The sequence below is a fragment of the Equus przewalskii genome, chromosome 9, assembly GCF_037783145.1.
Source record: "Equus przewalskii isolate Varuska chromosome 9, EquPr2, whole genome shotgun sequence".
Taxonomy (NCBI): Eukaryota; Metazoa; Chordata; class Mammalia; order Perissodactyla; family Equidae; genus Equus; species Equus przewalskii.
The window spans coordinates 44,838,435-44,860,663 of NC_091839.1; the positions used below are offsets into that span (position 1 = coordinate 44,838,435).

Below are 22,229 nucleotides of genomic sequence, written 5' to 3' on the forward strand. Positions count from 1 at the left end.
TCAATCTGGACACGTGTTATGTAAAGCTACTTCTCTTTTGAAAATTAAAGTCAAGGTAACTTGGTTCAACAAATAAAAACACACTGAAGAAACTAAGGAATGATAATAATAGTGTTCATAATTTGTGTCTTTAAACCACACCTTTTATTGATTGATGCTTATATATTCTTGTGACATTCGGATGGATACATGACAATACCTTCTTAGATACTGGCATAATAATAGATATAATTTTTATGCCAATTAGGAAATTTATCTATCCATGAGACATTTTAGTAAAGATTATAGCTACTATAAAAAACAATAAATAAATTTTTAAAAAATATTTTCAAGGATTAAAAATAGGAATAATATGTTTGGAGAAGAACATCATTAATTATCAGAAGTAAAACCATTTGATTGTTAGGTTGGTACTCTGGCTGCATAAAGTAATAACATTTACTCACATGGCTCTCATTGTTTCACTTGCCATCCACATTGCAACAAGAATAAAGTTAATGCAGATGGCCATCTACTTTCTTTGGCTCCCTAAACTCTCTCCTGAATATGGTTTCTAAAATGAACTTGTAAGAATCACGTAACCCAAATCCACAGGAAATCATTGGAGGATTGAATCCTATTATTACACTATTTATGTCTAGTAAAATATCTATCAGTGATGGACAATATATAGTAGCTAAAGAGAAAGAGCCTCCTTAGTTTAGCCTTCCATGGTAACATCACTCATTGGGTAGAAAAAAGGGGCCTTTCCTTCTGACTCAGAATGAATTCCTTAGCTAGAACATGGGCATATGCAACATTTAATGGATTATTATTAGAATGGTATGAAACGATTGGGCAAAGTTTGCAAAGGAAAAATTATGACATAAAAGCAGCTGAATAAAATCTTGGAGTTATACTAAAATTTCTTGAGAGATTACATTTCTGAATATATTTTATTTTTTTAAAAATTCACATATGACTTTCATTCTAAATATCTTGTTCAAATGCTTTAAAGCAACAATTTGAGCTCATTATATAATGTCCAAGTATGGTGTATTAGGAATTTATTCATGCCAACACTAACAACCAAGTTTCTGTATTAATTGGGGTACAAAATAATAAAGAAAAGCCAAACACTTACAATGAAAGTAAAGTTCTTCATCCCCTTCCTGGTCAGCTTTGCTATAACCACAGTGCCTGGAAAAAAACCACATTTGTGATGATCTCAATCTATGATCTTACTTTATATGTTTAATTTTCAGTACAATATACCTCAATTATTTAATATCACACTAGCGAGAGCTATTAACAAAGTACAAAAACTTCCTGTCTGTAGTTATGAACTCATTCAATAATACAGCAAGTCACATGATTAAAAAATGCACAGAATATAAAGTCTTTGTGTGAGACAATGTAGAAGAACATATTTTGTCACTCCAAACTTATCAATGAGTGAGTATTTGCTTAGATTTTTTCTGCAACAACAACAGATTTTAAATGGTTTCCACAAACCATTAATGAAAAAGGTAAATCTTTCCCCTGGTATCATTTATATTTATTATAAACACCTGACTCTGAAAATAACCAATAAAAATTCATCCAATAGAAATTACGATACTCATTCCTCTTGCACTAAAGGAATGATCAAGCTCACACTGTATTTTGACCTTGAGAGAACGATAATTTATTGATCTTTAGTGTTTCATATCATACAACGAATGTTTGCATTTACTATTTAACATTCTAATACACTAAAACGATAATAGGCTGACATAATTCTGCAAAATCAATACATTTTATTTTAGAGAGCAGAACAGATCTATGTTCTACCTTCTTCCAATGATGAAGCCAAAGACCATGAAGACCAAAATGATGGTCCCAGCCACGGCGACCACCGCAATGATAATAACAGGATTCTGTTCGCTAGAGACGGCTGTAGCTGTGAACAGAGAAAACAGGCTCAGAAACATTCAGCACCATGCAAGAACTTGAGAGGTTAAACAAAATCTTATAAACAAGAGCTATGTATGCTATTTAATTCACCTCTCATTTTGAATAAGTGCATTATGTTGTAAGGATATAAATTTAAATAAATTTTTATTTTTGCACTTGAAGAAGTGGTAAGGACACTACTTCATCTGTTCTATATTCCTCAGCTATAAAAGAAACCCACAAAATGCCTTATTGACTGGTTATCCCCTTCTTAGTTGCTGGAATCTTAGTTATGAATCAAGAGATAGACATCTGGGGCCGGCCAGGTGGTACAGTGGTTAAGTGCGCACATTCCGCTTTGGCGGCCCGGGGTTCGCTGGTTTGGATCCCAGGTGCGGACATGCCACCACTTGGCAAGCCATGTTGTGGTAGGCATCCCACATATAAAATAGAGGAAAATGGGCACGGATGTTAGCTCAGGGCCAGTCTTCCTCAGCAAAAAGAGGAGGATTGGCAGCAGATGTTAGCTCAGGGTGAATCTTCCTCAAAAAAAAAATTCCAAAAAAAAAACCGAGAAAGACATCTTTCTTCTACAATTGCTATTAAATCTCTATTTTTTCTTCAGCAAGGTATTTGATCCCTCTGTGTCTGTTTTTCTGCTATGTACAAAAGGAACCAAAATACACATTCTGTGCATTTTTCAAAGCACCTTAGATACTTTATCTGTTATATCATCAATATTAAATAAAAATCATCACGTAATCATAGTAAATCAGCATGAATTTATAATCCACTATAATTCAGGAAAAAAGATGAGCAGAATTACTTCCATTAATTTAATAAAGTATGCAATACACACATTTGAGAGTTTAAGATCGTGGAGAAGCAAGCCTATTTATGAAAGAGCAAACTTTCTGTAAGTACTTTAAAAAACCTTTCAGCATTATCTAATTGTAGACACTTCCTGAACACGGCTAAGTGATTCTTCCATGCTCATTAAGGCAAGCTCAGGTGGACCTTTCTGAGAGTCTCTTTGGGGACAGTATATGTTTACATGTCCTTTCCAGCAGCCTCTGATTCCGATTGTTCATCAAGTCGCAAGGCCTTATCACTTCCACTTTTCCAAATTAGTGAAGTTTTACTTATACAGTAATTTGCAATTGTGATATTTTCCCCAGAGCATTACATTTTCAATACCAGGATAGACTTCATAAAATAATTAAAGACATGTAACACAATGGAAATGTATATTCCAATAAATGATCCAGTTGCAAATCTCATATAATATATAGTGTCAAACTAATACACTTTGATTATTTCTGAAATAATCAACAGCTGTAATCTTTAATTTATGGCAGGATGGAAAATATTGCTCCTTCTTGGAGGTGGCAAGGGACTGGCTCTCTGGAGTAGGAAATTATATGTAGGCAAAGTATGTCTTGCCACAATGGGCAGCATAAACTTTTTTTCTGACTGGCTTTTCTCTAGTTTATCTACGTCTCCCTCCTTTTGACAACTCATCTCTTAATTTTGTATACCTACGCTAATAATAGATAGCTCTTATGCTGAAAAACAGTAAAAATAGACCTGATGTAATAGTTTCTGAACAAAGGTATTGTACACAGTCCCTAATTCAGCACCTGCTGATTTGCTCCCCAGGGAACTAGACAAGGGGGAAAAAAAAAGAGGAAAAAGAAAACAACTTTTAAGGTTTAATTTCTGAACTATAACTTATTATCATTTAACAGAGAAAAGATGCCTTCAAGTATTTTTCTTTGTTTGGTTCAGTAGGTTTTTTTGTTTTTATCTGTCTTTTTATATATATTAAGAGAAGAAAAAGAATGGAGTACTTCTGTTCATGAGGAGGGAAAAAATTATACACATATGTGTAGAAATTGTTTCCATTCAATCGATATCCCATGGGTCTAAGCCTCTGCTTGTCTCAGGCTCAGTTCCTCCCTTAGGCTTCACAAACAGAACTCCAATGAGAAAACTCAACTCAGGTGAACAATGAATTAGAATTCGTGAACATTTATTTACATGTTTTTATATCTAGTCAGGGTCATACTTTAATCTTTCCATAGGTAACATTTATAGTTAATATTTTCCTCTATTTTATGGGTAATAAATTTTAAAAGTAATTTGTAAGTGCCATAATCACCACACCAAGGTTTAAAAATTGTAAAAGCCGTAGAGTTGACTCTGCATAGAAGTGAATTTTAGGATACATGTGCAATGGAATAATCTGTTTAACTTCTCTTTTCAAACAGCTCAAGTGACTTCTCTTTGGTGGCATCTTCTCTCTCGCCCTCCTTCCTAGCACAGAGAATCACTGCCCCCGAAACTCCAATAGTGTCAGGCCCTGCACTCTACCAGCATCTCCAACTCTTAGCACAGTACCTTGTGCTAAATCAGTAGTTCCCAAAGAGTGCTCTGGGGAACCTTCAGGGCCCCTCAAGAACTTTCTGGGGATCTGCAAGTTCAAAACTATTATCACGTAATATGAAAATGTTATTGCCTTTTTCACTCTCATACACTCACAAGTGCACAGTTGAGTTTTCCAGAAGTTGCACGACATGTGACAACGTCATCACTGATGGCTAATGAAATGTGTGTTTGTGTGCTCTTGTATTTTAAAAAACTTCTCAGCTTTCATTTCCTCTTCTTCTTCTTTTATGGTGAGGAAGATTGGCCCTGAGCTAACATCTTGATGCCAATCTTCCTCTCTTTTGCCTGAGGAAGATTTTCCCTGAGCTAACATCTGTGCCAATCTTCCTCTATTTTATATGTGGGATGCTGCCACAGCATGGCTTGATGAGCAGTGTGTAGGTCTGCACCTGAGATCTGGGCCTGCAAACCCCAAGCCACTAAAGTAGAGTGCATGAACTTAACCACTATGCCATGGGGCCAGCCCCTTAGTTTTAATTTCTAATGTGGTGTATATTGATAGATATAATCTAAATAAGCAAAGTCTCTTTGGGAATCCTCAATGTTTTTAAGTAGCCTATAAGAGTTCCTGAGAATAAAAAGCACGAGAATGACTGTGCTACATAATAAAAGCTGACACTTGAGACTTTCCATGTGCTAGGCACTGTACTTGGTGCTTTGCGTACCTTAACTCATTTAATCCTCAGAATACCCTGTGAGTCAGGTACTGCTCTCCTAGCAATCAGTGTACAGAGAAGTAGTTCATCCAAAGGTCCACAACTGGACATGGCAGAGCTGAGAGGTGAAACCAGGAATATGTCTACCAGCACCGACTGAGACTGACAATCTGTTCTATGCTGATGACTGTGAGGTATTCATCTCTTGCTTATTTATTGAGTGCCTTCTATGTGTCAAGCACTACAATAGGCACTGGCAAGATAAGAGTAAGAAAAGGAGATAGGGATCATCCTTTCAACAACTTTACATTCCAGTGGGAGAGAATATTCCAATGATAAAAATCACCACATTTTTTCTAATGCAAAAGTCCATTTTTAACATTCATTTCATGTAATCATTCAGGTTCTACACTTCACCTTAATCTCTTTGAATCTTAGTTACTTCATTTGTAAATAAAGAAAATAATATCTATGAATCTCAGAACTCAATAAATAATAGTTTGGCCCAACATTCCCAGTTTACAAAGTGAAGAATTCTCACAAATTCATTTTGAAAGTTTTCAAACCTAAAGGTTTAGCTGATAAAGAATGTTATGTAAATGTCAGATAACTAATTGATGTTTCTAATTTAAGTTTAAACTATTCATTAGAATATTAAAAAAACACCATTTTAATTTTGTATTATATTAGCTATCATAAAGTAATATTAAGAGATCAGTTTAAGTTGAAAACTACTAGAAGACATTTAACAAAAGACCTACTCAAATGTTGTAAATCTTCAAAATCTTAAAATGCTTTAGAGTTTTTGGGGCTACCAAACTTAGATATTCCCATTTTTAAACCTGTATACTCCATTTTAAAAAGATAATAATGAATAATGACATTAAGTTTATCACACCAAAATTTGTGGCATTCTTTTCAATTGATACCTTTGTATCTCCAGTTTTATATAAATGATTTATACTTCAAATTTATTTCAATATGTTTTATTATTCGAGGTTATAAGAGTTACTGCTTAAGTTAAAAATACAACAAAGATATTTTGAAAGAATACTGTTAGCAAATTTAACAAACTTTAGTTAATGCAAAGGATATTTATCAGTTTACCTTTATTTATTTATTTTTTTGGCGAGGAAGATTGGCCCTGAGCTAACATTTGCTGCCAATCTTCCTCATTTTGCTTGAGGAAGATCCCTGAGCTAGTATCTGTGCCAATCTTCCTCCATCTTTTAGGTGGGACACTGCCACAGCATGGCTTGATGAATGGTGTGTAGGTCTGTGCCAAGGATCCAAACTAGTGAACCTGGGCCACCAAAGCAGAGTGCATGAACTTAACCACTATGCCACCCAGCCAGCCCCAGAGTTACTTTTAAAACAGCTATAAAAATCTTTTTCTGAAGTCAAAATAACTCTGATCAAAATTATCTTGATTTAATTTATTCTAAAATGTTTGTATTAAAAATTGAGGAAAGAAAATCATGTAACATTTTTTAGCTCATTTTTGTTTAGAATTTGTGGGAATGCTAGATTGGCAAGGAGAGGAGGAGGTAATAGCTGGGTGAACCTTGTGCCTGTGCAGTAACATCAGGAGAAATCAAAATCTTCAAAATACAGAAACACACCCTGAGACCTCAGCCTAGCTGAAGAGCAAGCAGTAGGCGTCCTCAAACTGTAGTGAACTTGCACTCTGACAGTAAACTGGGACATGCATCCCAACATAAGTCTGCTGATTTGTGATACACTATAGACATGCGTATTTTTGTTGTGTTCCTATGGTGCATTATAAAACATAAACAAAATGATAAAGGGAATTCAAGATGTTGGTGATGTTCTATTTTTAAGCTCAGTGGTAGATACAGAGATTTCACTTACTTATTCTTCTTAATAGTTTATGTATACTTTCAATATATTCTTTAGTATGCTGGAAATATTTCATAAAAAATGAATTAAGATGAAAAAAATAAATAAACATAAGACCGTCTTCCCGAACTGCAATTTTTGAAATCATTGCTAAAGGACATGGAGATTAAATTAACACAGATTCCTACACATCATCTTTCTCTGGCCCACCCTGGTGTACATCCTTACTTCACTGCTAGGGGGATGGGCGGGGGGGAGGGGCGGAGTTCTGAGAAGGAGCATCTTTGACTAACGCAACTAGAGTAAGATCATTTGGGGGTCTACAAAAACAGCCTGTGTGAATACATAATTGAAGAAGCCATGCTTCTGTTTCTAACTTCATCTATTTAAAATAAGCTGGATATGCATTAAAGAGACTAATTTAAATCACAATGTTCTAACATTGCTAAGCAAAACAGCAAATTTTAAATTATTATTCTGAATAACCTTTACGGAGTCCATAGATATGCATATTTACCTTTAATTGTAAACATCATCTTGGACGAAATCATCACTCCCAACATTGAAAACAAATATGCCAGAGTTAGAGAGAGTAAGAATGCAAACCAAAGGTGGTAATTACCTTCAAACATTTTACCTGTAGCTTCCTCTAGTGTAGCAACATCAAGTCTGGGACTGTAATTTCCATAACCAGCAGCGGTAAAAGCTCGGATCTGGAAAACATACACTGTTCCCGGTTTCAGGTTATTAATGGAGGCTGAAGTGGACTTGGTCTTTAGTGTTGAGTAGGTCCGTTCCCTTTGATCCTAGAAACAATATATACGGGGAATATTTAATTGTGATTGCAACCAGGCAACGTGACAGCCAATTCTTGCAATTTATTTCAATTTGCTGCATTGTTTCTATAAAGGCTACATTGTACCCTGTGGAATACTATAACACTGAGTTGTTTCCAAGATAATATAAAACGTAAATGTAAGCACATGCCTTTGTTCTATAAATTTCAAAGAGAAATAATTTTGTTAAAACTTTCATGTTGTTTTGAGCTTTTGTTCTGTTGGTAGAGGGCATAGTGGCAAGAAGTATTTATCCATAAATATAATCAAATGTCCTATTGACCAAGCCATGGGCACAACCTGTAAGATCTACGGTTTATTAGTGGTCTTTACTTCATAATGTAGCTCTCTTAAACTTTTTCCTGAATGTTATTCAGCAAGCAAAAAGCCATGTGCTAAAACTGAAGAAAGCTATTAAACCAAGAATTTTAGCTAGCACTACTACCATAGTGACATAGCAATTGTTTTCATTAAAACCTGCATTTCTCACAGAATAAAACCATGTTTACAAAACAGTATTTAATGGAATATTTTAAATTAAAACTATCAATATAAAAATTAAAGTATATAATTTATGGTTTGACGATATTTTTAACATCACTTAGTTCAATTTCCTCATTTTTTAGATGTGAAAACTGAGGCTTGTCATTAAAAAATGTGTTATCATATTATATATGATAAGCCTAAGAACGAAATACATATAAAAATTCCAGAACATAAAAAAACTCCTTCAAAACAATATTCAAATAAGTAAAAATTTTTATATGACTCTAATGGGTTGCTTATGAAAAAAGTTACACAAACTCCTCACCAAAATATATAATTTTAGTTTCTTATTTGTTCTATAATACATCCTGTGCTCAGCAATGTCTAGCAATAAAACTATTCTCTGAAATCTGAAAACGTCTATCTAGTTGATTTGCCTTCATCCTGATATTTGCAGAAATGAAAATAAATGCATATGTACTTAAACTGGATTAGTGAAGCTGATTTGTGATTGTGATCAATATAATCATTTATAAAAATGCTAGTTGGTATTATAAATATATATTTATCTCAATAAAAGATATAGGCATAACTGATATTAGTTGACATGATATATATATATGGATCACATACTCACGTACATTACAATGCAATACGATTATTCTCTTCTAATTATTGCCTAAGCTTTAAATTCAGCAAATGTAGATATATTCTGTTTGTGTCATGCAAAATAGAAAAGTAACTATTTGAACAAATTTATTCCAGAGTAAGAATTTGCAAAATATTTCACTGCACTGTAAGGGGCTTTACTGTCATTTACCACCTAACATATTTTTTTTAAATGTATTTTGTTGCTTTTGAACTCTGATGAAACTTCAGAAGAGACTATAACTGTTAGAGCACATAACAAAAGCAACATGAAAAACAAGGATTCCCTCAGAATCACATTTGATGGGGCAAGAGATGTATTCCCTGGTGCAAAAATTAGGTATTTAAAATGTCTCTTGGCCATGGAAGTCATGAATTCATAATGGAAATAAGGAGCAAAATATTTTAACTTAATCTGAATATTGAAGCTAAGCTTAAACAATCTGTTTTTTCTTCAAAGGAAAAAAAAATCTATTGCCAATGCGCTGTATGCATTTAATTTACTCAATCAAGTTGATTCAACTCCAAAGTTTTTCCAAAGCTTTAGGCTCCTATTTTGAAATTCTGTCTAAATGATTAAAATGGTCATACATATTACAGCACTTCAGCTAACTCAGTTAAGTCAACAGGAGTAACCCTTATTATTACTATTAGTAGTAGTAATATTAATAGTTTCCATGTTTCAGATCTTGAACCAGGTCTTTCTGTGAGGTGGAGCCCAGATAATAATTTGTGAACAGGGTGTCTCTCTCTCTCTCTTTCTCTCTCTCTCTCCCTCTCTCCAGATGGGACAGAAATAAATGTACTCATACACTCAGACACATCACTATTTACTAAAATTCAGCTATTATAAGGAGATTACAGGGGCAGCACTTGGGTTTTAGCTGTACTATTTTTTATTGAGAGAGAAGTCTTAAGTGGTGGACATGATTAGCATAACATACATGAAATAAATTTCAGGAGGAGTTTAAAGGAGTGAAATATCATCATCTGATTCTGAAGTTTGGAGAATACTACATATTTATTACAGAAAATACTCTTATTTTTCAAATTATTAAGTTATTTGAGGCCACTACCATCAGCACTGAAACCACATAAATTAAATGAATCATTAAGGGTCCAAACACACAGCCTAAAAGAAACATTTCTCAAAAATGCACTGGGGTGCGTGGTTTCTGTGCTCCTAAAACATCCAACACATCTAATTATTATGATACCAAAAATGAAATAAACAAATATAGTACTAGTGGAACATTTTCATTTGTGTAACACAGAAACTTAACATGCAGAAATCATAATTATAATGAACCAGAGATTCGGGGAGATGGTTATTAAAAATAGCTAAAATTATGAATTTTGAAGTAGCTCCAAATAGTTGGCATAATGACCAACTTTAGTCTGTAGTGCAGTAGATGACATGAGACCCACCGCACATTGCTGTACGTTTCAGCTGTTCTTAGCACCTACTTTCTCGTAATACTTGATTTCATATTCGGTGATGACTCCATTGGGATGCTCCGGTTCCTGCCAGGAAAGCTCGACGCTCCGCTGCAAGACTCTCTCCTTCATCACTCCGCTCACTTGCGAGGGAGCTGTTTGGACAAGATGTGTCAATAAACAATGAGGAAATTCACTGGATGCCTCGAATCAAATGTCACAACTGATCAGTCCCATGCTGTGCCAGTTTCATTAAGGTAAAAGAAAGCACCTTTTCATAGCTCACAATTCAGAAGCTAATGAATATTCAAACAGAACCTTATTACTGTTCATAAACCTTAATAGAAATTTAAATTAAAGTGCAAACAGCAGAAGATAGCATTGTTCAAGTTAGTGAAAAATGGAAATGATGGGGCTGAGAATGACAATTAAGCAAATGAATGCTAATTAAGGCTACAAAATATGATTTCAGATTAATCTCCAATGATAAACTAAGTCCAAATATTTATTTCACATGCAATGACAATACACTTTTTAACAGAAAAAATAATTTAATACTATGCAAGAAAAAGTATATGAAATGGCTACTTTAATCTTCAATGAAAGGGATCACACTTTGTAAAAATGTTTTTATGTTTCACGTGTGTCTGTGTGTATATTCCCAAAGAATTCCAATTAACCTTGGAAAAAATGTTGTACACTTAATTAGTTCAAGATGCAAGAATATGCTAAAGCTGCTGCTACTTAAATGTGTGCGTGAACACACATACATCCATATATAGACTCTTGCACATCTAATTTATACCTATGTAACCTGGGCTTTAAGCTTTGACAGAAGCAATCCAAGCTACAATTTTGCTTTCTCTTTCTATATAGATAATAATACGCTTAGAGCTCTTTCATTCTAATTAGCGGCATATACTCTTTTTGGTAGCTACGACTGTGGAATGTAGCAAACTAATTTGCTCTGTCTAATTTGCTTGGTGATGATTAACTAGTTGTCTTCTCTGTCTAAATGAGTGGCTGCACTGGCTTGGCTGAATTTCAGCGGGGTCATTATGTTTCATGTATCATACTCTATCTCATTCTGTCGAATATTTTCAGGCTGTTAATTTAATTTTCAGATGTCCAAAATTGTTCATAATCCTGCTGACAGAAAAGCAATTATATGAGGCCAAAGCTGTTTAAACAAGCTTCTGATGTTTATCCCTTTGGCTTTATTTTGTTTCTTCTATTTCTTAATATTTTCTTGTATCAATGTCTAGAAAAAACATTTTTCACTTCTTTCTGGCTTGGCGATTTTGAGGGAAGGACGCGGAAGATGCATGACTGCCATTTCCTCTCAGATTACTAACAAAAGCATAACTAGGGCAGATTAAGTGGAACAACTTTCCCTCTAGGGGGAAACACCTGAAGTACTCAACAGACTGTGTTTACAGACTAAATGTGTTTCTGATATGTTTCCAATGAAGCAAGTTTCTAATACAAAATCTTATTTTTGCCATGACTTTTAAAACCTGAATCTATGCAGTGAAGAAGAGCTTGTGTTCTAAAGACATGTGTCTCTCCACCCAGAGCATGCTTAGCACATCTCAGCTGACTGCGATGTTCATGAGGCTGCTTCCTCCCGCCACAGCCCCGGGAGACACAAACCCCAACCAACCTTGAGGTGAGATTCTATGTAGCAAATCATCTCCTGTAATCTAAGTTACCTAAAATCATTCAAAATAAATCTGTATTTTAACTCTAATTAGTAAAAAATAGAATGCAGCACAGGTGAGAAAACAGCACTAGTCAACACACTGAATTACCTAAGGCGGCTGGTGTCTGAACAGGGTGCATGACATAACGTGTGCCATTTGGAAATAGGTTAGAGAGCTGCTAGGTGCCAATCTCTAGGTCTCCTTCAAATAACACACATCGCTTAACGTGATTTCCAGTGAAAGTCAATTTACAAGGCGCTTTGCTTAGTTTCTGTCCCTAAATAGTAAAGTGAAGGAAGCAAGAGACACTGAATTCTCCAAGGTATGGAGGAGACGTGGGGTATAAATATACCTCATTTAGTTTCTGATACGTCGCAGCAAGATCTAAGTATAAAATGAGACTTGATTTCTGCAAGTTACACACTAAAATTATATTCATTATTTCTTCCTGGAAAAGAACTTTTACCAATAAAATTATGGTAATTGGGGATTGGGGAAAAAACGATGCCTAAAAATACATTTGAAATATATAGTATTTTGCAACTCATGTCAGAGCTCTAACAGTGCAGCATGCTACAACGTATTTTCCCTCTTTTGCACAAGGAGCCATATCTGTACGTGACTCTACTCCTGATTTCCTGTATATTTCCCTTTTTAAAAAATTCATCCCTTGCTGATACTGTATCAAGTCATACATTTAAGAGGGTCAGAGAAAGAAGTACTGGCACATGGCCCTTGAGAATAGATAAATTTCATGATAGGAAAAATCTTTCCCTGTCTTATGTCCTTGAAATACAACATTTTGTTACAGGAAAATTGATGACATTTTCCCCTGAGTTTCAATATCTTAGGCATAAAGGTTATACAACTCACAGGATATTCAGCTTATAAATGAAAACATCTCTAAGCCAGTTAGATTCTAACAGGGTCATTATTTTCAGATAAAGTTATACATAAAAGTAAAATCGAAGGGCATAGTGTGCTCTAATCTTAAAACAATGATTTCTAGGGTAAATATATTTGATCTACTAAATTAATCACTTTGTAACAATTTCACTAAGAATATGCTCAGTCTTCCATCAAAATATTCCATTAACTACAATCTGAAGTTCATTTTGAAAAGAATATGTATACAACTAAATTATATACACACTTATGAACCAATTAGGTATTATGATATTTGTTATAATTTTCATAATTATCAAAGTGAAATAAAATATATTGTAACTGGAATTAACATGAACCTAATAAATAGTAACTAACAATAATAAATTCCCTGAAGTAGAAAACATGGGAAAACAAATACTACATAGAGAGGAGTTTTCAAACGTGAATTTTTAGTTGGGTTTCTACAAATGATTAACAGATTCATTTCTCACCTAAGTTTCTAGAAATAGTCAAATATAAAAATTAATTTCAACTAAAGAAACATTTGCCCTTAAAGATCTTAAAGATTTGCCAGGGACATATCTGGAGTCTGCACAAATGGCAATGAAGGATGATTTAGGAAATTCAGAAAATGGCTTCTGTGGTTCAAAGTGACAAATCTTAGCATAAAAATGAAGCTGATAAAGGTGAATGTAACAGAAAAGCAAAAGTGTAATAACAGGCTGAAAGGTAAATTTGCGGGCTGGGATTGTTAGCATGAGGCTTTGAACTTAAAAATAATCAGTAGGAATGAGGGGTTTATGTACAGACCTGAACCAATCAACATTTGACAGATGTTGAGCTTCAAGCACTCACGCGTGATCTTTGATCTTAATCAATTTCTAATTAAAATCCAAGTAAAAGAGATATATTTAAACCACAAGATGGAATATGTTCATCAGGGCTCCATTTTTCCCCCTACAATGTTAAGCTTACCAATATGTATGGGAACATTTCCTAGCCCAAAGTGGGGAAAAGACAATTTTAAAACAGTGTCCTAGGCAAATGGCCCTCCAAAGATGTCCATACTCTAACCTCTGGAACATGTGCACATGTAACATTACGTGGCAAAAAGGACATTGCAGGTGTAATTAAGGTTATAGATCTTACAATAAAGACGTTATCGTGGATTTTTCCCCAGTGGGCCCAATTTAATCACATCAGCTCTTAAGAGCAGAGAAATTTCTCTAGCCAGGGTCAGAGAGGCTTCAGAAGAAGCAGCTAGAAACATCTGAAGCATGAGGAGGAATCAACCTGCCATCACTGGAGCGGGCCACATGGGAAGCACGAGAAGATAGGGGGCGGACTTTAGGATGGAGCTGGTTGACAGAGGGAGGGAAATGGTGACCTCAATTGTATCAGAGCAAAGGCGCTGAATTCTGACAACATGAGTGAGGTTGGAAGTGGAACTTCCCCACAGCCTTGAGATAAAGCCCAGCCCAGCTGATAACCGGATTTCAGCCCGTGAGGCTGTCAGTGGAGGCTCCAGCTAAGCCCACTTGTGCCCAGACTTCTGACCCACACAACCGGAGAATAATAAATGGGTGTCCTTTTTAAGTTTTTGTAAAAATTTTTTACGGTAGCAATAGAAAAATAATATATATGGTAAAGAAAAAAATAGAATTTTTATGAAGTCTATGAAAAAAGGTTAGTGATAGGATAGTTATTAAACTAAAATAATGGGATATGTCAAACTTTATGTTGAAATAGCATGGAGTCAAGAAATTTTGATCTTAATTAGGACTCAAAACATGTCTTATAGGAAAGAAATCTCCACTTACACATTCAAAGGAAACATTTTTGTTTTGTGGTAGAACTTCAATAAAGCTCATGAATTTGATTTTGGATTTGAAAAGTCACTTATTTATATTAGTCATCAGTTTTACTACATCAAATGCTCTCACCGAATTTCAACAAAGAATGATAAGTCAAAAAATAATACTCATATTTCTAAACAACAATGCAGTAAGACGGGTCAACAAGCATGAAGTGACCTTTCACTGTGCATCTCAGGTTGTTAAATCCATTGACGTTTGTTAGATTTCCATTAGATAAATACGAAAAGTGAAAATGAAGAAATCTTTAGAACACAGTCAAATGCAAATCTGACAATAACAGAATAATAGTCTTCCACTGCACACTTTTGTTGCATACAGTATGGAGTTCGTTTTTAGCAATCCTTTGAAATAACAAATGCATGTATCATTAGGAGTTTAGTATTCTACAACATACAACTTTTAGCTTTCATACTCCTCCCCACAGGTGTTTCATTTTTGTATTACAGGAGAAACATATAAGAATATATATATATATAAACGTATTTTCATAACAAAACACTAGGCCATAAGGATACATGATCCAGTGGAGTATCACATAACATATCAATCCCATTTTTAGGGTATGTAGGAATATGCAAAAAATGCTAACTTGATTCCACTAAACTTCAATTTCCTGACTGTGCAAAAAAAGTGTCAGTAATAATATTATGAGGAATAAATATAAAATTTTATCTAAAAAAAAGTACAGGTACTAATGGAAATTGAGCGTGCAGCAATTATGAGCAATCCATTTGCAATAGATGCCTGTCAGATTATTTTTGGTTGGAGAGAAGCATGATCTGTGCCTGAAATAAACATAAAACCTCATCTATAAGTAGCTGAAAATATCAGTGGGAAACAAATTGATCTTTTTCAAAATTAAATTATGTTATTTGCATTGCTACCTATTTAATATACCAATTAGGGTGATGAAGTTTTATTGAAAATGTAACATACACAATATAATAGGTAAGATATCACAGAATAGATTTCTAAATATATTTAAGAACAATTACTTGAAAAGACAACTTGAATAAGAGCTAAATCTAACATCTGAAAGTTCTGTGAAAAAATGAATATGATGTTGAACTGACAAAGCAGGAGAAAGAAAGCATCCTGGATTGGGATCCCGGTCAGCACATGTGTGAGTTCAGTCAATATATTTTCAGTAGGGTAATAAAACACATAACAGGAACAACAACAGTCACTACTGCACTATTTGATCAACTAAGAATGGCCTTGTTCTTTAAAGCAAGAGTCACAACATCTTTGCAAAAATGATCTGACATTACATCTTTCTAAAATCAAGTTTTCTCTGCTCTCATCATATGATTAGTAACCAATTGTTTGGATGTTTAATTACCATAGGAGTTAGGACTTCCTGGAAAATCTCTAGGTAAAATGCTTTCAGGGCAAAGAGGTGCGGATTATGGAGAAAGCTGCTGTGGCCATTGGTCCTAAACGAATACTGGGATTCCCGCTAATCTCTGCTTAAGTACTGACTAAAATGTTAATTGATGAGGGGTTAATTTGTAACTCCTGGTACATTTCTATTTTCACAGAATTACAATGTAATTGTCACTCTCCATGTCAATAAGATAAAATTTTGTAAGCAGTAGGTATAAATTAGGCAGCTTTCCAGAGCTAGCTGTACTATTCAAGCCAGCTCAATCAACAAAGGAAGACATAAATGATAACCTTAGACGACAATTCAGAAAGGTTAAGGAGACCTTGATACTGAGTCATACATGTTACCTATCTTTTCAATCAACAGTTAATACTACTTTTTACTAGTTCAGTTCTATTCAACAAATATCTCTTTGGCATTTACTATATGCAGGGCATTGTGGCATTTCTATAGATTCAGACAGTTTGCAACATTCATATGTATATATCATCTCCTTTCTTCCCTAGTACACCCCTGTGGGTAAGTACTGTTCTTCTGTTTATTGGTGGAGAAGCTGTAGGTTACAGAAATTAAGTAGCACCCCCTCAGAAAGGGGCAGATTTTGGATTCAATCTATGTTTTTAAATTTTAATTCCCATCTTTTTTCGATTACACTGCAATAGTTCCAGGAGCTGGCCCTTCTTGAGAACAAACAGACACTAGAAGGAGGAAAGCTGGGCAGTCATTCAGACACTTAATTTAATGTTTGTTAAGAAACCATGATGTGCCATACTAATGAAAAGACCCTTAGGGATCTGCTCAACAGGCAGGAGTCCTAAAACCTGTAGACACCAGAAGAGGTCAAGCTGAGCAACGATTCTGTAATTTTTCTTTTTTTGTAATGCCAAACACTGGTATACGCTGCAAAATTCAAAAGGTACCAAAAGAGTATATTGAAAAGTGAGACTCCCTCCCAACCTGGTTCCCAGGTCACAAAGTTATCCTTCCCTAAAGCAACCACTCTTAGTAGTTTCTTTACTTCGTCGTTAGTGCCATGGAGTGGATTCTGACTCCCAGCACCCCTGTGTCCAGCAGAGGGGAGCCCTGCCTGGTCTTTTTGCACATCCCCTCACCTTCCGGCGCTGTATCAGACAATGCTCTGCTGCTATTCACAGGGTTTTTCCAGCAAATTCTTTCAGAAGTGGGTGGCCATGTCCTTCTTCTCAGTCTCTTAGTCTGGAAGATCTACTGAAACCTGCCCACCATGGGTGACCCTGCTGGTATTTGAAATACTAGTGGCAGAGCTTTCAGCATCACAGCAACATGCAGCTGCCACAGTGTGACAACCAACAGATGGGTGGTGTGGGTCCCTCACTGGGAAACAAACCTGGGCAGCAGGGATGAGACAGCTGAATCTTAACTGCTAGACCACCAGGGCTGCCGGTTGCTTAGGCATCCTTCCAAAAACTGTCTAGGTATATACAAGGGTAGGCATTGTTTTAAAAAACACAAATGGTAGTATTCTAATAGTACAGTTCAAAACCTTGATGGTTTTAATTTATACCGTATTTTATAACTTGTATCATCTAACACATACAGATCTGCACCACTCTTTTCTCAGTTGTGTTGTATTCCATTATACGGATGTTCTATTGACAGATTTGACTAGACCCTTATCTATAAGCATGGTCCTTTCCCATCTCTTTCTCTTATAAATTATGCTGCAATGAAACTGCTGGCAAATTGGTGTTTAATATGAATCCTCTAAGAAGAATAAAATATTTCAGAGCGGTCTAGTGCCTGTAGGTGAGGTTTTATGGACTGAATAAGCAAAGTGTGGCCATTGTAAAAATTCATTTAGAGTCACTGCTTTATAAAAGGAAGTGAGGACTAAACAAAGTTACTATTACTTAAAATATTTTAGACAGTGCCACTCAAAGTGCAGCTGCAAGTCACTGGCCTATGAGATGAAGAACTTGTGTCAGACGTACATCTACGGCAACAAGTATTTTTTTGCTCAGTTGACTTTTTCTCTTAGCCAAACTTTCCTGATGAACGAAGCATTTCTTTTTCTTCGCAGGCTCCTTGATGATTCTCCTTCTGGTGCAAGCTTCTTATCTTCTCATATACTAGCATTTTGACTGGCAATGTCTTTTAAAAGTATTCTAGGATTAGTCTGAAGCACCCTTCACCGTTACACTAAAATGCCCAGAAGGTAGGATCACTATGACAACATTTTTAATGATTTCTGGTGAGAGTTTCATTCATTTATAAATTCAACCTGTAACTTTTCATGACTGATTATGGCATAAACAAAATATGGTATGGGGGGCCGGCCCTGTGGCCTAGTGGTTGAAGTTCTGCGTGCTCCACTTCAGCGACCTGGGGTTCACAGGTTCTGATCCCAGGTGTGGACCTACTCCACACATCAGCCATGCTCTGGAGGCATCCCACATACAAAATAGAGGAAGACTGGCAGGTGTTAATTCAGGACTAATCTTCCTCAAGCAAAAAAAGAGGAGGATTGGCAATGGATGATAGCTCAGGGCAAATATTCCTCAGGATACGGTCCATGCTTCCCACTTTCAAGGAGATTTTAATGTAAAAAATACGTTAGAACATTAATATGCACGATTTTAAATATTATAGCATAGACGAGATATGAACCAAGTGCTAGTAAATTCTTGGGAGGCACTCAAGAGCAAAACACACAAAAACATTACCTGTTGCAAAAAAATGATCTGCCATTCAGTGTTTCACTGATATAGCTATAAATATTTAAACCAATTATCGGGAATGTTGGCATCATGTCTACAATCTGCAAGAGATAATTTTCTATCAGTTAAACAATAACAGAGCCGAGTTCAAGATTGGGCTCATGATTTTCTCTCTACTGGCCTCCATAAATAAGTCACAACTCATTGAATCATTCTACCCCTGTTTCAGGTAATACAGAATTATTTTTTTTTCTAAACTCCTATTTCCCTCATTGACAGTACTACACAATGTAACATTTAATTATTTTATAGTTGTTTATCTCCTCAGCTATTCTGATGCTCCTTGAAGGCAGGAAACTTAGAGAAGAAGTAGAGTGTAGAAGTGAAGAGCATGGGCCCAGGAGCTAGGCTACTGGGCTTGCACCGGGGTTCCATTGCTTATTTGCAAATTGTGCGATCTTGAGCAAGGAACTGAATGTCCTTGTGCCTCTGTTTTCTCATAGTGCATACTTCATAAATAGAATTGTTCTGGAAATTTAATGTATAAATACATGTTTAATACTTAAAACCATTCCTGGCACATGGTAAGAGCTCAAAAAACTAGATACTAAGTATTATTATCCTATACTTATTTTGTCTGTATTAGACTTACTGATATCTGGGACCCATTCCAGAACACTCTGATTCTGAGGTCAGATTTAGGCATGAGTATTTTTCAAATGCTTCTCAGATGAAGCTCTTGGAGAGCTGAGTTTGAGAACAATTCCTCTGAAGCTTTGGCAGGAACATAAATTGTCATTTCAAGGTGGGAGTGCAGTGCTGTCCATAATAAATGCTGGTAAATGTAAGATGTTTAAATATTATATTGGCCATTTTTATTCAATTTCTATAATTTAGAAATGACCAATTTCTATAGTTTATACTATTATATATTTACCAGCTAGACAGAAGACATTAATGTTAAGACATTGAGAATGAACAAATTGTTGTAAAACAATGAAATAACTACCAAAATGGGAAGAGGATCAACAACACACGTTCCTTTCAAAATATTATAATATATATTAAGTTGAGAGAAAAATACAGGTGAAGTAATCTCTTTTATTTTGGGTGGTGAAGAAACTAATATTTTGCATTTTTTATTTTTTTCCTGAGGAAGATTCACTCTGAGCTAACATCTGTTGCTAATCTTCCTCTTTTTTGCTGAGGAAGTTTCACCCTGACCTAACATTTGTGGCAGTCTTTCTCTATTTTGTATGTGGGCTGCCACACACACCAAGATGAGTGGTGTAGGTCCATGCCTGGGAACCAAACCCAGGTTACCAAAGTGGAGCATGCCGAACTTAACCACTAGGCCACCAGGGCTGACCCAAAAGGTTCTTTTCACACGTGGTCTATCAAGTAATTTGGCTCCATCTCTAATTTTCCATGAATCTAGAGCTAAAGGCAATCTTATTTACAAGGTCAACTATGTGACTATGGCCTTACTTTAATAATGGACTATACATAGAAATGATTTATCAGGACATATGGGATAGCTATGGGCCACAGCCAGACCGTTTTAATAATGAAGACGAACCCTTAAAATAGGATAAGACATGTGTGTGTGTGTGAAGGTATGTAGGTCATTTGTTAATGACCAAAACTTCCCATATATGTCATTAGAATGACATTTTCAGTTGTGAACATTTTCTTTGACCTTGGAACATGTTTTACTATATATAGAGAATTGTGTTGTATTTCAATCATAAAAATATTGTAATGACAGCTGAAAATTTTTGAAATGATAACTTAGTCCAATCCTTATGTTATGAATATCTTTAATTATAATTTTCATGGCTAAGTTCTTTACAATATGAATACTCTTTCTATTAATTTATATTAAACACAGACTGTTTAAGTTATTTTGTATTTGAAATACTGTAACTATATTTCCTTACAACATGTACATGAATATAATCCCCCTATTTAGATAAATAAGTTTAATCTATATACTATTATATATATCATGAAAACATATGGTTTTAAAATTATGTAATAATATATACTATTTACATAAATTTACATATATAATTATGTGGCTAAGTAAGCTCATTAGTTTCTTTTCCTAAATAGGTACACAATGTTTAAAATATTGCTCTGAATATTATACTAGCATTTTAGAAATCCAGAGATTTGGTTTAGTTTTCAGGAGCAGTAAAGCATGCATTTAAATAACATGTAGCTTGTTTATTAAGAGGAACATTGTCAAAAGGAAGAATATTAAAGAAAGAGGAGATGTGAGATTTGCCTTAAAGCAGTGTGTTAATTGTACACATTCAGAATAAATCATATTTTTCCATTAGAATAAAATTTGCATTACTGAACGCCAACTGTGTGCTTCCTATGAGACTACATTGCATTTATAACTCCCAAATCCTTTCCCAGTACACCACCATTTTTCATTACTGTAAAATCAACACAATGTATTGCAACCAAAATTTTAAAAAATGCATGAAATAGAATAAAAACTGAGTTTGTCAGATAAAGTGATATGGTTTTCATAAAATGTTTGTTTCACATGTGTGAGTGTTCATGTATGAATATGCCAAAGTAAAGATGTACAATATGCATCTGTAAATGGCTATTAATAAATATATTTAAAAATTTTGAAAGCCATTTCATTACATGATATGTATCACTCATTTATAGAGTGACACTCGTGTGTTTATAGTGATATAATACAAGACATAATGCAGCAAAAACACGTTTGACAGTTCCACAGTACACCCTTCCTTTACTCTTATGCCAGCGTTCTTGATAACGGTTGAAGAGAATAACCAATTCCATTATATTTTGGCTGCTATCAATCTCATACCACTTTACACTTTCCTTTTTATGCTATTTCTCCTTTGTGTCTTCTACTCTGGTATGAATTGTTTTTGACAGTTTTTTCCAGGCCTAAAATTCATATGTATCCAAACCAACCTACTTTCTTAAATATTATCTAACAATATTTTTTGCAGAGATTGTTCCTATTAGTGGTTTTGTTCATTTTATTTTTTTACATTTTTTCCAAAATCAGCACTCTGGTGCTCCTCACAATTCATATGACTTTGACTTCCCATCCTATTATAAGTTGAATGATTCAAGAAGGAGAAGAAGAAAGGAGGAAGAAGAACAGAACAAGGAGGAAGAAAAGAAGGGGGAGGGAGAGGAGGAGAAAAAGAAAGAACCTAAAGATCTCAAAACTCACTGAAATTCCCTCCTTTAAAATGTGCAATTAAAAAATATCATCTCAATTGCTCCAAGTACTCCATATATTTCATCTCTAAAGTGCATAAACTTAAGAAATTCATATTGCTTAATAATAAGGTCTCAGTACCAGTCGAGATTTATTACTCTGCTTCAAGA

At 34.9% G+C, this 22,229-nt stretch overlaps 1 protein-coding gene across 6 annotated transcripts in view; it reads right to left on the reverse strand.

Annotated features, from left to right (window-relative positions):
- EPHA7 (EPH receptor A7) overlaps positions 1 to 22,229 on the reverse strand; it is a 169,724-nt gene that overhangs the window by 22,289 nt on the left and 125,206 nt on the right. For 3 of the 6 annotated variants that reach the window (XR_011521973.1, XM_008521430.2, XM_008521432.2), the window contains exons 6-9: positions 10,316 to 10,440; positions 7,501 to 7,684; positions 1,813 to 1,921; positions 1,124 to 1,179 (exon numbers count right to left, since the gene is read on the reverse strand). Coding sequence is in view for 4 of the 6 variants with exons in the window: in XM_008521430.2 (XP_008519652.1) it covers positions 1,124 to 1,179; positions 1,813 to 1,921; positions 7,501 to 7,684; positions 10,316 to 10,440 (474 nt within the window). In the remaining 2 variants the exon portion in view is untranslated. The remainder of the gene's footprint in view (positions 1 to 1,123; positions 1,180 to 1,812; positions 1,922 to 7,500; positions 7,685 to 10,315; positions 10,441 to 22,229) is intronic. The other 3 variants (XR_011521974.1, XM_070556690.1, XM_008521433.2) reach the window with 1 other exon arrangement.